General features: G+C 37.3%; 1 protein-coding gene across 3 annotated transcripts in view; it reads right to left on the reverse strand.

Moving 5' to 3' along the window:
- anapc1 (anaphase promoting complex subunit 1) overlaps positions 1-17,500 on the reverse strand; it is a 299,392-nt gene that overhangs the window by 78,425 nt on the left and 203,467 nt on the right. For all 3 annotated transcript variants that reach the window (XM_051925424.1, XM_051925423.1, XM_051925425.1), the window contains exons 32-34: positions 12,315-12,397; positions 4,013-4,091; positions 3,200-3,274 (exon numbers count right to left, since the gene is read on the reverse strand). In XM_051925424.1, the coding sequence (XP_051781384.1) occupies positions 3,200-3,274; positions 4,013-4,091; positions 12,315-12,397 (237 nt within the window). The remainder of the gene's footprint in view (positions 1-3,199; positions 3,275-4,012; positions 4,092-12,314; positions 12,398-17,500) is intronic.

Genomic DNA, 17,500 nt, shown 5'->3' on the forward strand with positions numbered 1-17,500 from the left:
AGATACATCTTCTGACAATCCCTTTGTGGTGAACACTGTTTGTGGCACCTCCTCCTCTTCGTCTTACTCCAATTCTCTTGTTTCTTCTTCCGCCACTCTTTCTTCTTCCAATTCTATCAGCTCTTCATTCATAAGTTCACCTGATTCCCGGTCTAGCAACTCCTCGACATCTTCCATTTCACATTCCAATGAAAGGTCTTTTGACAGTTTCACTATTTCTTCACGAATCTCATCAAGTTCTTGTTCACTGTTAAATCCAGCAAAAGTATTCACATAACGCTTAACACACTTCTTCCATACGCCATTCATACACTGTGAGTCGACATTTCTTGCGGGGAGGGCTTCTGTTTTCTCTGATCTGAGTTCACCTCTGTTATAGCGCGTCTTTATTTGAAAAGAGCAGTGTCATATCGGGGCGAGTGTGAACGCTAACTTTGACAAGCACTATAAATTTACAGCGGTTGTTACAGACGTAAATCAAATGTATGTTTTTATTGTATAATATTAACAATAACAGCAGCTCTCTACTCAAAGCGGTAAACTCGAGAAGCTGCTAGCATCGAACCCAGAAGCTCTTGATTGGGAGTCAGCAGTTGTGTGTGGGAACTGTTAACATTTGAATGTGATGATTGTATATAAAACTTGTGCACGAACGAGACTGGGATAACTGTGGATGTGGATGTGAGTGGTGTGTGTGACTGAGAATGACTGGTGTGAAGCCTGAAGTCCAAATATCAAATAAACACTTTCACAAGTACGAGTATAACAGAACAAGTGCGCTTTTATTCAAGAAGAAAAAAGAAAGCAGGTTGCGGTAAGCAGTTGATGCGACTGCTTGCGTAGTGCAATCCTAAGAACTGCCCAATCAAGAGCTTCTGGGTTTGATGCTGGCAGCTTCTCAAGTTTGCCGTTTTGAGTAGAAAGCTGCTATTAGTGTTAATATTATAGGGTTATATGTTAGGGTTATATTATTATCGAAAATTGCCAAAATAACAAGACACAAACACACGTGGGGCAACACTGCTGCGTATATTTTTACTGCTGCGTAGCGAGACTTGAGAGTGCGGGAAACTGGCGCTGCCAACAGCTGGCAGGGGAAACAGTCAAACGCGTCGTAAAGTCGAACAGTCGTAACTTGCATAGGTCGTATGTCGACGAGTACCTGTATATATATATGTTTACATAACCTCTTTAACACACTACTTCTCCGCTGCGAAGCGCGGGTATTTTGCTAGTTCAGTATACAAATCAAAGTATAGAATGGTGTACAAAAAAAATGGATTTCAATTTTTGACCTTAATTGAAATATTTAGTTGTTTTTAAAAGCTTTTAATTCTGATGCTTTAATCAATTTTTATACAGATTCCTCAACAAAAGGATAACAAGAAAAACAAAAGAATATTTTAAGGTCAAAATATAGTTTTAAATATTGGGTTTTAACTTAGTCTGATCCCATTTTTTTTACAAAATTGAAAACTGTTTATGGTCTTACCTTTATTTGTTAATGAAGTCCACGCGCCTATCCTTCTCCACAAAATCTCTTGTCACTTTCTTGTAAAAGTCCTCCTCATTTTCCTTTAGACTTAACACTAGAATTACCAAAGCCTACGAAAAAACTCATAGATCCGTCCCACCTTAAATCGCTTTGCACCTCTCCATCAGCGTCTTTTGTCCTGTAAATGTGTCGATAAGCAACAAGCAGCCTACTATCACATCCCCCCACCGTCTCACAGTTTTCTCAGCCCAAGTCTGTTTACCTGCGTGTCAGTTGCTTACAGTTGTGAACGCGACTGAGAGAATAAAACTGAATAAAAAAAATAAAAATAAACAAAGCTAACCTTTACAAGTATCATAAATTTACACAGGCCGTTACACACTCAAATCAAATGTATGTTTTTTTTCTAAGATAGTAAGAATAAGAGCAGCTCACTTCTCAAAACGGAGTCGTCCGGGGTCAAACCCGTGAAGTTTGGATTACCAATCAACAGTTGTTACCGTTGCGCCACCAAAGTGATCGTATCAAATCGGTGTGAATGTTGCACCCTAACGTGGGTTTCATTTTCTGCAGTTATATTCTTGAATAGAAGCGCACTTTTTCTGTTATATTTGTACCTTTTGTGAAAAGTGTTTATTTGATATTTGAATTTCAAGCTTCACACATTAAACACGTCATGTCTACATTTTGTTAATTATTGCTAAAACATGAAAAACGTTTCTGTTTTAACGATGTGTTTATATAGATTGCTGTAGACATGGAACACACATGAAATGCATGTGTTCCAAATAACCATATACTATTTATAAAAGGTGTCATTTTGCTTGACTTCCCACTCTATACAACTCTAAGCAACTGACACGAAGGTAAACAGACTTGAGCTGAGAAAACTGTGAGGCGTTGGGGGGATGTGATAGTAGTCTGCTTGCTGCTTATCAACACAATTACAGGACAAAAGACGCTGATGGAGAGGTGTGAAGCGATTTAAGGTGGGATGGATCTACGAATTTTTTCCTAGGCTCTGGTAAGACTAGCGTTAAAAGTCTTAATCTTCCATTTTGGCAGTCAGTCGGAACAAAAAATAAAAATAAACAGACTGCTGCAATGCACTTGACTTTGATATTGCTAACTTATTAGTGCCTAGATTATCTCACACTCAGCTTTGTATAATTCTAATTCAGTCCTAGGCTAAATTATTTTTCAGGTTGAAATCAAACAAATACTTATCTCGCTTAAAGCCAGTCTGAAAAGTTGATTGTTCAAGTTCTGTTACTGCCAGATGGAATCTTGCTCCGTTGGACCCTTGGTCAAGGCCCTTAACTTGAAAATTGCTCCAGGGGCTCTATACAATGACTGAATCTGCCAGCAAGTCTAATAAAATGCTTTTTTGGGAAAATGGAACATTGCTGCTTTTCCTAATAGTTGTTGTAGTCAATAAAATTCTAACAACTTTTCAAATTCAGTCATATACTGTACATACAAATCTCTAAAATGAAATATTTTATTGAGACAGCCCTAATCAGTAGGACGCTCATCACACTGTAAAGCATTCCAATTTTATTTTTCAGTTTAACAAGCGTCATACAGTATTGCTTTAGTTTAAAATTGCCTACCTAATAAATTTTAAAGGATGAATTAGAAAATAAACCTTGTATTCAGAAAAATGCACTTTTTTCAATTAAAGACTGACAATATAAAACTTACTTGGGGCACATTGCTGTTGACCCATTCTGAATCTGGAACAATTTCATCCCACATGATAAGACATCTTGCAAATGTCTAAAAGAATAATAATAAAACAAAATAAACTTATAATAAGCTTAACCTCCCACAATGAGTTTGTAAAATGCACGAAGAAAAAAATTCATTGCCTTTGAATTGCAAATGTAAAATGAAACGGGAAAAAAAAGCACAACAGACTTTTAACCTCACAAATTTAACAGTAAGGAATTTTTGCAGAGACTTGGTTGCAAAAAATTTCAGAATAAAATATTGTGACATGTTTTATGCACAGGCAATGTATTTTTATTACAATATTTATGACAACAAAAAATTATATGGTCTTAAAAATTAAACATCTGACTGTAATGGACAGAATAAAATCTCAACATTGCCTCTGTATTCTGTACCAAGGGATATTTTGCTTTGAACCCTTTTATTACAGTACCAATTTTAGAATTATTTACTTGAACCCTTTAATTCATACATTTACTAACACATAACCCATTATATCAGGGTCACGGAGGCTGAAACCTATTCTTTCAAAATGAAGAACAAAGTGGAACTGAATCCAGGACAGACTCCATTCCATCACACTACACAGACATAGCTTGACAATCATTCATGGTAGGCCTACTAAAAATTGTCAATTAACATAACCTGCGCATATTTGGAAAACCCCACACTAACACAATGAGAAAATGACATCATTTAACAATAAATAGACTGGAATTCTAACTTCTGTGCCATAGTATCTTCCAGTTTCTGCAACATGATATACATTATTACATCAAGTACCCTGAGGAGAAGAAATTCTGGCTTAATGAAATCCAACAGGAACAAAGTGTCTGGTGCACGTAGCCATTCAGCAATTGACCTGCATTGTAAGAGAAAAAGATTAAGAAAATGTTAAAATAACAATTTGAGATTATGGCTGAATATGATGAATAGCTTAAAGTAAGCTTACACATATTATATTTACCTTTATGAATGTAGGTTTAAAGATATAAATGAAACATATATGTCAAAGTAAATTTGGCAATGAAAGAGCTAAAAAATGGTATTAAGATTTAGCCTGAAACACAAAGAACGTCAAAATTTTAGCTTGGTGTAGTGGCTAAGGCTTTGGACTTCAAATGCTGAAGTTGTGGGTTCAAATTCTTTGTGACCCAATACAAATCACTTCATCTGCCTGTGCTCCATTTGGGGAAAAAAAAATGTAACCATCTGTATCTCTCAAAAGATGCAAGTTCCCATAGATACAGATATCAGCCAAGAAATAATAAATAACTGAAGTGTAAAAATAATTAATGTTAAAAAAATAATCACAAACATTTCAGGGATATTTTTAAAGTTGATTTACATGTAATAACTAATTGACATTAATTCCTTCGCAACATTTCCAGTCATTTTTAGATGTACTTAAGCCAACTGTAATAATTCCCACAACACACTACCAAAAATCTGAAAGCAGATCTCATAAAACATTGGGAACATTTTAAGTAACCAATAGGGCGGCACGGTGGCGCAGTGGGTAGCGCTGCTGCCTCGCAGTTGGGAGACCTGGGGACCCGGGTTCGCTTCCCGGGTCCTCCCTGCGTGGAGTTTGCATGTTCTCCCTGTGTCTACCGTGGGTTTCCTCCCACAGTCCAAAGACATGCAGGTTAGGTGGCTTGGTGATTCTAAATTGGCCCTAGTGTGTGCTTGGTGTGTGGGTGTGTTTGTGTGTGTCCTGCGGTGGGTTGGCACCCTGCCCGGGATTGGTTCCTGCCTTGTGCCCTGTGTTGGCTGGGATTGGCTCCAGCAGACCCCCGTGACCCTGTGTTCGGATTCAGCGGGTTGGAAAATGGATGGATGGATGGATATCTAACAACAAATTAACAATGAGTTTTCCCTGTGAGCAAACAAACACCACAAAGCACTGATACATGAACAACAAGCGATTTCTCCATGGAGCTTCAGGAGCACAGAAAGGAGGTGAGAGGAATGATAACACCTGAGTGTTGCATCAAAAAGCCACCGAGAGCCAAATATTGGTTTGTGCTACTCTGTAATGGTGGTTAAAGTGTGTATACTGGTGACCCAAAACAGATCCACAAACTCCTTGAATTCAATGATTTGTACAGTTTGTGACTGATAAATGGTCAAATGGTCAGTGCATGACTGTATATATAATACAAAGTTGACTGATTCCCTAATTCATTCATTAACAAAATCGCTATTTCCTGTTTTGCTAAAAAAGCTTAAATTTGGCAGGATACTACATCTAAGGAATTAAGTATCAACTAAGAAAGAACATTTTGATATAATAATGTTTAGGGGTAAAACTTGTCCATATAGAAAACCACCATGGTTATGACTATAGTCAATTACACAGAACAGTTCTATTATGAAAGCTATTTAATATATATTACCTTCCCCACACCCAATCTGATCTGAAACCTTGTGGAAAATGGCAACTACAACTTCCATCAGCCAGAACTCACAAAGTTTAAATACCTTACAGTAAGTGTTTTTGTCTCACCTTGGATTATGTTTATACATGATAGATTTACAGAAAACACTTTTCTAACCGTTAATTCCAATCCAGGCACTTTACTGAGAAATATGCTGTCAAAATGAGCATATGTAGTGCTGCTAAACCCTTAAAGAGCTATCTCTTATTTTCTCTCTCTACAAGCCCTACCACCTACCCAAAAAAAAAAAAAATTTACCAAATCCAAATATTTGATTTTAGCAAGTACAGTGGAACCTCGGGTCACGAACGTCTCTGAACACGTACAAATCGGGTTACAACCAAAAAAGTTCGCCAAACTTTTGCATCTGTTCATGACCACACACTTAGGTGACGAACAAGCCAGTTTCCCTTCCGGTTCGTATGCGCCGATGATTTCCGCACGTGTTCAGTCTCTCCCTGTACAGTACATTGTTCTCGGTCAGACGTGCATCGCGCAGAGGGACTTTTACCTCAAAACTGTAATCTCCTCTCCACCCAGCTTCCTGCTCAGTTTTTTCATGCCAGAACTCGACTCATGCAAGGTTAGTTTTCTTGGTTGTTTATGGTTAGTTTTTGTATAAATTAAGGATTTTTCAAATGTTCATTTTTTTCACTGTGCTTAAAACTCATTAAAAAAAACTGTTTACAGTGAGTGGTTTGTAAGGCTGTAGCGTGAACTCTTGCAATGTTAGTTTTTTCTGTTCAAGTTTCGTACGGTCTGGAATGGATTAATTGTATTTACATACAGTGCATCCGGAAAGTATTCACAGCGTATCACTTTTTCCACCTTTTGTTATGTTACAGCCTTATTCCAAAATGGATTAAATTAATTTTTTTCCTCAGAATTCTACACACAACACCCCATAATGACAACGTGAAAAAAGTTTACTTGAGGTTTTTGCAAATTTATTAAAAATAAAAAAATTGAGAAAGCACATGTACATAAGTATTCACAGCCTTTGCTCAATACTTTGTCAATGCACCTTTGGCAGCAATTACAGCCTCAAGTCTTTTTGACTATGATGCCACAAGCTTGGCACACCTATCCTTGGCCAGTTTCGCCCATTCCTCTTTGCAGCACCTCTCAAGCTCCATCAGGTTGGATGGGAAGCGTCGGTGCACAGCCATTTTAAGATCTCTCCAGAGATGTTCAATCGGATTCAAGTCTGGGCTCTGGCTGGACCACTCAAGGACATTCAGAGTTGTCCTGAAGCCACTCCTTTGATATCTTGGCTGTGTGCTTAGGGTCGTTGTTCTGCTGAAAGATGAACCGTCACCCCAGTCTGAGGTCAAGAGCGCTTTGGAGCAGGTTTTCATCCAGGATGTCTCTGTACATTGCTGCAGTCATCTTTCCCTTTATCCTGACTAGTCTCCCAGTTCCTGCCACTGAAAAACATCCCCACAGCATGATGCTGCCACCACCATTCTTCACTGTAGGGATGGTGCCAGGTTTCCTCCAAATGTGATGCCTGGCATTCACACCAAAGAGTTCAATCTTTGTCTCATCAGACCAGAGAATTTTCTCTCATGGTCTGAGAGTTCTTCAGGTGCCTTTTGGCAAACTCCAGGCAGGCTGCCATGTGCCTTTTACTAAGGAGTGGCTTCCATCTGGCCACTCTACCATACAGGCCTGATTGGTGGATTCCTGCAGAGATGGTTGTCCTTCTGGAAGATTCTCCTCTCTCCACAGAGGACCTCTGGAGCTCTGACAGAGTGACCATCAGGTTCTTGGTCACCTCCCTGATTAAGGCCTTTCTCCCCCGATCGCTCAGTTTAGATGGCCGGCCAGCTCTAGGAAGAGTCCTGGTGGTTTCGAACTTTTTCCACTTACGGATGATGGAAGCCACTGTGCTCATTGGGACCTTCAAAGCAGCAGAAATTTTTCTGTAACCTTCCCCAGATTTGTGCCTCGAGACAATCCTGTCTCAGAGGTCTACAGACAATTCCTTTGACTTCATGCTTGGTTTGTGCTCTGACATGAACTGTCAACTGTGGGACCTTATATAGACAGGTGTGTGCCTTTCCAAATCATGTCCAGTCAACTGAATTTACCACAGGTGGACTCCAATTAAGCTGCAGAAACATCTCAAGGATGATCAGGGGAAACAGGATGCACCTGAGCTCAATTTCGAGCTTCACGGCAAAGGCTGTGAATACTTATGTACATGTGCTTTCTCAATTTTTTTATTTTTAATAAATCTGCAAAAACCTCAAGTAAACTTTTTTCACGTTGTCATTATGGGGTGTGTGTAGAATTCTGAGGAAAAAAATTAATTTAATCCATTTTGGAATAAGGCTGTAACATAACAAGGTGGAAAAAGTGATGCGCTGTGAATACTTTCCGGATGCACTGTACAATCCTATGGGGGAGATTAGTTCGGGTCACGACCAAATTGGGTTGCGACCAGAGTTTTGGAATGAATTACGGTCGTGACCCGTGGTTCCACTGTACTGCTATTGCAGTCTTGCATGCAAAATGTAATGTATTCAAAACGAAACTTAGGTGTTTTGCATATAATTACCTACTGCAATGTTACATTTGACATAACCTACAAAGTGAGATTTGGGTGATTGGACAGTGGCAGTATGAGGCACTTGGTCATCATGCACTTCATTTTACTGTGTCCGCCATAGGTGACAATAAATTTAAGAATTAACTGATTGCACTACATTTTTTAACAGAGCAAAGCCTTGTGTTTTTTAAAAAGACAACATAGCTGTCCATCTCCATATTGTCATTAGGTTTGCAATACTAATCAACAGTCACTGTTTTTTGAAGTTAAAAAAAAAAAAAGAATAAAAAAATAGCACACAGCAAATTAACCAATGGAACCATGCCACAACTGAACAGCTGAATCAAGATTTTTTCTAAAGCTGCATTCTCAGAATGTGAAAAGAGAATGAGAAGGTGCTTCTGACTGAGTAAAAGTAACTTTTTATTCGGTAGATTTATTCAAATCCTCTGTATACTGAAGCAGTACTAATTTTAAGCTTTGATCCTAATGGAAAGTCGAGATTTTTTTAGCAGTTTTATGCTTTAAATATATCAACGTTATGTCACCATTGTAACATTACCAAATATCCTAATTTAATACAGAGTTCTGCTGTAATCTCTTTCATACCAACACCACTAAGGACAGTTTTGTAGCATGTTCAGTAGTAAGCAGATCAAGTGAATCATTATTAGCTCATAGTAAAATAAATAAATAAATAAATAAATAAATAAAACAAACATTATATATATAGAAACGTACTTTGTTACATAGTACTTCTGATACACCCAATTAATCAACAACACAATAACTGAGGCTCACTGATTTCCAGGGAAAACCTGGGTAACATAGCTAGTGATTTTTCGATCGCGTATTATTTTTCAGAAGACTGGATGTGTGGCATGGTGGAATACTGGTTAGCCTAGTTGCCTCATAGTTCCATAGTCTTGGGTTTGCATTCTGGCCAAGACATTACCTGTAAGAAGTTTACAAATTACCCCCATGTCTGTGTTGTTTCTTTCTCTAACATCTCAAAGACAGGAATGAGAGTCTTAATTGATCCAGTATTAGTTAAAGTCACCATGTGTGCAAGTGTGCCCTGAGGAGAGCAGTTTCTGCTTCCTTGAACTGGATAAACAAGTAAAACAATGAATGGATGCATACATTTTTAAAATTCTCCCTTTTGTCGTTTAATTTTGTGCAGTTATTTATATGGTTTACTTAATTGCTCATTTTTGTGTTAAGCAGAGTGAGAATGAATGCACCATGATTCAATTCATTTTTAAGCACCATAAGACCACTTTTGGAAGAAAAAAACAGTTTAACCAACATGACTCTTGCTGAGTTTATGGCACATAAATATAAACAAGGTTGTCTAGTAATGGATTACAAAGTTTGATGTATTAGTAGTAGTACTTGTTCTGGAGCCATTTATCTCTGTTAAAGTAGCAGCAACAAAATCACTACCCATAGTATAACAAATATCTCAAAAATACTGTACAAGTGCATTAATTCGAGAAAAAAGGGAAAAACGACATGATAAGAAAAGTTTATTACTATAGCACAGAATATGCAAGAGCAATTTTTAAGGATGACAAACTCTTTGTAAAAATAATAAATGTAGTGAAAAGTCAAGCAATAATGGATAACACGGTACAAAATCCTACTACTAAAAATAATAAGAAACATTAAAATGTTCCTCCACATTTTCCTCTCTTGGAATACACTACACATCACATGGAGTATAAGTCTTTCGAATTTCACCTTGTAGCTCATACTATACAAATCATAGAATGTCTTAAGATTTGTAAATATATACCTTATAACTTCTACAAAAAAATCCTGATTCATGCAGATAAACTTCTATTAAACTTGAAATCAAAAGCATATTTAACTAGAAACAACACCGTAAAACAAGACAAGAGTATTTAAGGGAATGAAGTAGTGACATTAAAAAGAAAACAATATCCCTGGCCCAAATGACTAATTTTGAATTTGAAACAATACTTAATTTTTACAAAACTTAATTTTTAAATTAAATTGGGCTTATTGGTAAATCAACCTGGAAAATGTTTTCCATCACTAAATAATGAGTCTACTAGGCATTTATCATAGTTCCACTGAAGCTTTGTACTACATACTTTTAGGCAGATGCAAAAATACCAACTGTAACTATATGGAGATATGAAAAGTAATAATAAAAAATGAAATCTTAACTTAAAAGTAGAAAATATGCAGCAACTGGGATGACTGAAAGTCAGTCAGTCAGTCATTATCCAACCTGTTACATCCTAACACAGGGACACGGGGGTCTGCTGAGGTTTATTTTAACAAATAAAAGAAAAGCACTTATTGTACAATGGTTGAATAAAACATTTAGCAATGACCAAGGACGACATTCACGATTTTAATATTGTTTCTACTAGTGCTGATCACCAAGTTTGAATATGATTATTCCATCACTGGGTTTGAACAAATCTTTAAAATTGTACGCAAGAAAATCAAAATATCTCAAAAGAAAATATAAAATGTAAAGTACTCATACTAATTGAATTTCTCCATAATAGACCAAGTATGATGTGTAACTACTTTATGTAGCATAATTAACTAAAGCTCAAGATTAGCTGCATTCGCCCTTGTTCAACAAATTATCTACTGATAATTCGGCTGGTTAAGGAGAACTTTTTTTTTTTCAGCATTCCATAATGCTTTGTGAGTCCAATGCAACACCCTACAAAGTTGTAACTGCCAACACTGGATGAATCCACCCTCCGGATATATAATGCTGATCACTTGCACTACAGACTGGTTATGAAGGTTCCACATCTTTCACTGAGTTCTTTCTTATTTTGATCTCACTGAGGCATGGTCATGCAGTGGCTGGTACTATGAAGAGCACACAGTTGCGCTCACAGTATCGCTAGTCTACTGGCTGATACACTGCAGATTTGAATACAGGGAGAAACTCGTGGTTGGCAGAGAAAACTCATGCAGATATAAACAGAACACGCAGACTTCATGGAAACCAAAGGTGCTAAAGCAGCTGGTAAACTACTACAGCTTCAGTATTCATACCAGTTTTTTTTTACATTTTCCATAAGAACAAATGCTTTGCAGTAAGGAGACTGTGGAAGATTGTGGGTTCGCTTCCCGGTTCCTCCCTGTGTGGATAGCGCTTTGAGTACTGAGAAAAGCGCTATATAAATGTAATGAATGAAATGCTGTAAAATGGAAAGCGATAAAGGCACATTAATATTGTCCACAGTAGATTAACTCAATTTAAGGAGCTTATCATGTAAGTAAATAAGGCAGTTTCTCAAATTTTATTTTTATGAAACATATACAGCATAAATGAGTTAACTCTACTTGATGGCAAATATGCAGGTCAAGCTTCGAGTTCCACGTAAATGTAAGAGAAGGAGGTGTGTGCCCTATGCATGCGTAGGGCAGAAAGAAATGAAAGACAGAATGAAAACAAACTTTGAAAGAGCCTGATGCAACCACAAAAAAACAGGAGACTCTATGAAATAATAATAATGAACTGTTGCCAGGTTGTTTTCTAAAAAGCACACAAAGCAATAGTTTCTCATGTAAATCTACACAAAATGACCTACATATTTCTTCTGACTGTTGACTATGATTTTGGCATTTCCTTTTTGTTTTGATGAAATATACGTTTGAGCATCTTCACCTGTGTTCTTTTTTCTTTGATCTCAGTGAGGCATGGTGGAGTAGTGGTTGGCGCTGCTGCTGCACAGCTCAGGTCGCCTTTTTAGCCACAATAATCGGTCTAGTATAGTTGGCAGATGTTTCCCTAGATCTCAGGAATACTTTAAAGATAATTACACCATTATAATTCAGTCAAATCTACTTGAGTTAGTCCATCCTCATTGATTTCAATGCATTTTGCCAAGTTCAGCGATATTCGTGAATACTTCCGTGATTTCTACTAACTCGAGGTGAAGAGAACACCGCAGAGTTTGCTCATCACTACTTAAGATATATCAATTTTTTATCAATATTTTTCTTACTGTGGACTTTTACAATGGTAAAAAACACATTTTCAATAATACAAAAACAAGGAAAATGTTCTAAACATTAAAAAATATACCTGTTATTTGTTTTCAGATAGATCAAAGCCAAAGCTAAAGTTGCACCAGGACAAGTAACATCTGTGTTAATGGTGTCGCCTTCCTGTAAAAAAATACATTTAAATATAAAGAAAAATATAAAGTGCCCACGCACACAATTTACAATCAAATACAATAAAACAGGTCAAAAACGTTGGAACTTTAGAAACAGGAAACAGCACTAACAGAATAATCTGCATTTATTTATTTACTAGCGGAATTACTGAAGCTTCTTACTCTTGAACATGCTAAACACAATTGTCTTTGAGTAAAACACTATAGAATTACATCAATTACTAATTTTGTCTGCTTTTCCTAGTGACTTGGCTTTTGTCGATGGTCACTGCAAAAAAAAAAGTTTTAAAGGAAAGTGTATTCTTTCGAAATGAAACAGGTAATCAGTAGGAATAGTGTTAAATTTGAATATATATTATCATCATTATTAGATGTTTATGCTATTAACTCAAGTATACTGTTGCTTTTTGTGTTGTATGTGGCCCCCTTTAAAGTGGGCAGATGTTAATGCACTCAAGCATAGTTATTTCTTTTGTGTTGCATGTAGCCCCCTTTAAAGTGGGCAAATGTAAATGTATACAGTATATTAAGTGCAGGTACCCTATGTGTTACTCTGATGTATTAACATAAAGAGAGGGGAGTATGGACAATTTAAGTAAAAATTAGAAAGCCACTACCTAAGACAAATGTTTCTGCCTTAATGAGGATTCTGGGGACTGATTTAACACCATGACTGAGAGGCTGGAGATTGATAGAGTAGAACAGATAAACAACATGAGAACGACATCTAAGGGTGCCAGTAATCAACAGCAAAAAACAGAGCTTGCTAACCACTGCACTTTGCATCTTCCTTAAACTTTGACAAACTCTCTCTTTCCATTTCACAACGTGATCATGTCTTCTTTTTCCTGTCCAGGACACCACCTCCTTATCTTCAGTTATCCATCCACCCAACTGGTTAGTAGTACTATTCACATGGGCCGTAAATCATGTCTTCTGCAACCTTCATCTGCTTAAAGCACACTCTCAGTGAAGAGCATGTAAGTTAGCATGATATTAATAAATATCAACAACTTAAAAAACAAAACAGTTGACTGATTTTCTTTTTGTCTATAACATCACCAAATTTTAATCAAATGTGTCATGTCAAAGCATTTTTGAGATTCTGGGGCATTTAGTTTTTCAATGGGGAGTTACCCCTAAACACTGATATATCTAATTGTCCTTTCTTAGCGAATACCTACTGACCTAGATGTACCATTGTACTTAATTTCAGCTCTTTAAGTAAATGGGAAATATTGAATGGTCAGTGAGTGAGTGAGTCAGTCAAGATTTTAAAACCTGAGTAATTATATTATACAAAATGAATGTGTCTGTAAAAGTAAGTGGTATTAGAACAAGTCATTAATATAAAAATTTTTTTATAGCATATGATATTATTTACATTTATTTACAGATGAAAGCTAACACTTCCAAAAAATACACTTGTATTTAAAGTATTGCGACTGTGTGGGTCAGCTCCTTGCTCCCTCTTCACTTTTGGGAGCCTCTTGAACAAGACACCATCACTATCGTAATCGAGATGAGCATGGAAGATGAGTACAAAACACACCCGAAGCAAGGGGAAGGTGCCAAGTGCTCAGTGATTTTATTAAAACAAAATCCAGTGTTCCTAAAGAGAAGTGCTCAAATGTTAATAAATAAATAATCCATGAAAATGTCCTTCTTTAAATTCTTATCCTCAGTGCTTCACTTCTAAAACCAAAGCCTCTCTGGCTTATCCTACTCAGATCTTGCAAAATGGAGAGACATCCACCAACAAGTGCAGACATCATCCACATCTAGCCCGTGTCCCTGCTGCCTGATCTACGGGCTTCCACAGGGAGCCACAGGACCCTGCTCCCACGTCATCCTCCCAAAGCTGCAGATAGTTGGCTCCCACCGGTGAGAGGACACTCCAGAGCGTAACGCTCACTCCTGTTCCTGGTTACTCAGAAGGAGCAATCCTCATGTCCCCTCCTGAGAACTGGCCACATGCTGCCTCCTGGGACACCATTCCCGTCTAACTGCTTCTCTCTAAGCACCGACTTACTACCGCTCCTGCCTGTTTCTCCATCCTTTAACCTCTGCTCTTTTGTTCTTTTCCATTTCTTCTCCCTCTTGTCCAGTGCCGGCTCGTTTTAAAGGCTCTGTGGGAGCAGCATATCAATCACAGGAAGCCGATGAAGCAATTGAGAAAGACCGCACCTTCACATGCAGGTGCGTCTCACCCAAATTACTCCACTAACTCCCCACAGCTGTACGAGCGTGTCCACTGAAAAGGAGCCGGCCAACTGATTATTAAAACAGACAGTCTTTTTAGCCTCAAACCTGCTGAAAATCTGAAATCCACAAATTAAGTGTTTATGTGTGCATATTTCATGATGAAAGGAACCGCATTGACACAATGCTCATTCTGTAAATTGGATTAGGCTATATTTCTGTAAATGGAGTTGGTGATAATGTCATAATTAAGACTAGAATCCATGAAGCTTACAAAAAAAGTCATAATCCCAGGCCACCTTAAATTTCCTCGCACCTCGTCAGCAGCGTCTTTGTTTTGCAAATGTGTCAATCAGAACAAGCAGCCTGCTATCCTATCCCCTACCGATGCAGCTGAATTTCCCCCAGCTCAGGTCTGCTTATCTGGGTATGAGGTGCCTAGAGTTGTATAGGGTAAATAATGTTATTTGGAATACATACATTTCATGTGTGTTCCATTTCTACAACAATCTGGGTGAATGTAAGATGACAGGAAATACAAGGCAAGAAATGTTGAACACATAACTAAAACAGATTTTTTTTTTTCATGTTATAGTAAAAATTAATGTGTTAAGACTGAAGTCCAAATATCAAATAAACACTTTTACAAAAGGTATAACAAAACAAGTGCACATTTATTCAAGAATATAACCGAAGTAAAAAAGAAATCATTCAATTTACATGTTGCTGTCAATATGTAAAAACCAAAGTGCAAATATCAATTAAGTGGTTAGTGTAGAGGTTAAGAATGGCTGCTTCTCAATCAAGAGGTTGCGTATTTGATCCCGGGTCTTCCCCGCATTTACCATTATGAGTAGTGAGCTGCTGTTGTTATTACTATTATAATAAAAAAGTTTTGCTACTTGTAAAAGATATCGCTGAAGGGATAAAAGCAGACACTCAAATGCTGGTGAACCATGTCTTCTTGGTTTCTTGTTATACTGAATTTTTTTAATTCAGATTTATTCTTGAATAAAAGTGCACTTGTTTTGTTATACCTTTGTGAAAGTGTTTACTTTATATTCAGTAACCACTCTGTCTCTCTCATGCACGTACACAAACTTCCACGAATGAAAATGCCATTATTTGAAAACGCTATGTCATTTGAACATTGGACAAGATTGAAGAGAAGAAGAAAAAAAAAAAAACATTCTCCATGTTATGGTGCATGGTACTGGGAATGCAGACAAACTTCTTTTTGGCCACATACACTGTCAGCATAGTACTGCCAGACCTAAACACTAGCGTGGGGAATTGCACGTGTACTGAAGTGACTTTAGCTGCAGGTGGAAGATCCCATCCCACTTAATGGTGCCAAGCAGAGTTGTGTTGCAGTGCAGTAGTTTATTAGCCAGCGAAAGCGACATGAAGTTGTCAGTTGTTACGGTTCTGCCTTTGTCCAGAAACAGCTTTATGACCACAGTTTCAAAGTTTTTCTCCCATGGGACGACTGGGATCTTTTCTTAAATAAGGAGTAGTATTGCAGATGCACACCTGTTGTTTTTCACATGTTTTGCACAGATTTCTTTGTTGTCAAAGCGGAAATGGTGCATTATAGTCTGATAGCGGTCACGGGGTATTGTATCTTTGATTGCCAGTAGAACAAAATACTTCCGAACATGCATCAATCACAGCACCAACTGTGGTCATCACTGCTCTTGTGAAAAGAATGGAGATAAACATCATCAACTCATAGAGGGAGAGGCAAGTTCGTTGTACTACGTGAATGTGACTGAGAGTGTTTTTGTATTCAGTTTTATCCTAACTTTTACAGGTAGCAAAAATGTACAACGGGTGTTACAGACTCAAATCAAATGTATGTTTTTATTATATGATAGTAATAATAGCAGTTCACTACTCAAAACGGAAAATGTGTTGAAGACCCGGGATCAAACTTAAAACCTCTTGATTTAGAGACTTTCTTACCTTTAACTCACCCATGCACTTGATAAATGGACTTCAGTTTTTACATGCTGACAGCAACATGTAAATTGAATAATTTCTTTTTCTTTGGTTATATTCTTCAATAAAGGTACACTTGTTTTGTTATACCTTTTGTGAAAGTGTTTGATATTTGAACTTCAGTCTTCACACATTACACATTTCAAGTCAACATTTAATTAATTTTAACTATAACATGAAAAAAATTCTGTTTTAGTTATGTGTTCAACATTTCTTGCCTCACTTTTCCTGTCATTCTACATTTTGTTGTAGACACAGAACACACATGAAATGTACTGTGTGTATTCCAAATAACTGCATACTGTATTATTTACCCTATACAACTCTAGGGACCTCACACCCAAAAAAGAGACTTCATCTGGGAGAACTTCAGCTGTATTGGACATGCCAATACCTCAGGCTGTTGATTACTTTATGGGTGAACATCTGGAACAACAAATTGGTTTACAGCCTAGGAAAGGAAGGCATGCTAATACCTCAGGCAACATCAAAAAACGTTATTATTTGGGAAAGAGTTCAAGCAAAATTCATCCATTATATTGACAGCCAGCCAATCAGGTGCATGCGACAATCATGTGTTGTGAAATTTTATGATAAATAAGCCTTGTCTGAAAGCAACGTCAGAAAAGAAACAGTGACGATGGAGGAGCGACGTCAGAAGAGAAAACAGAAACGTGTGACCAGTTTTCATCCAATCGTCAGTTAACGCCATTTTCATGAACACCAATTGCTAAATCAAATGCTGCCCTAGGACATTCATCCTTGACGTCACTAATTCCTTTCAGTAAGCTTTTTTTTTTTTTTAGACTATTTATCCAGACTGTAAGAGACATTTTCCTAATTATATAAGATTCATAAATATTTTACCAGATGACAATGCATAATCTAT

This window comes from Erpetoichthys calabaricus, chromosome 3, assembly GCF_900747795.2.
Source record: "Erpetoichthys calabaricus chromosome 3, fErpCal1.3, whole genome shotgun sequence".
NCBI lineage: Eukaryota > Metazoa > Chordata > Cladistia > Polypteriformes > Polypteridae > Erpetoichthys > Erpetoichthys calabaricus.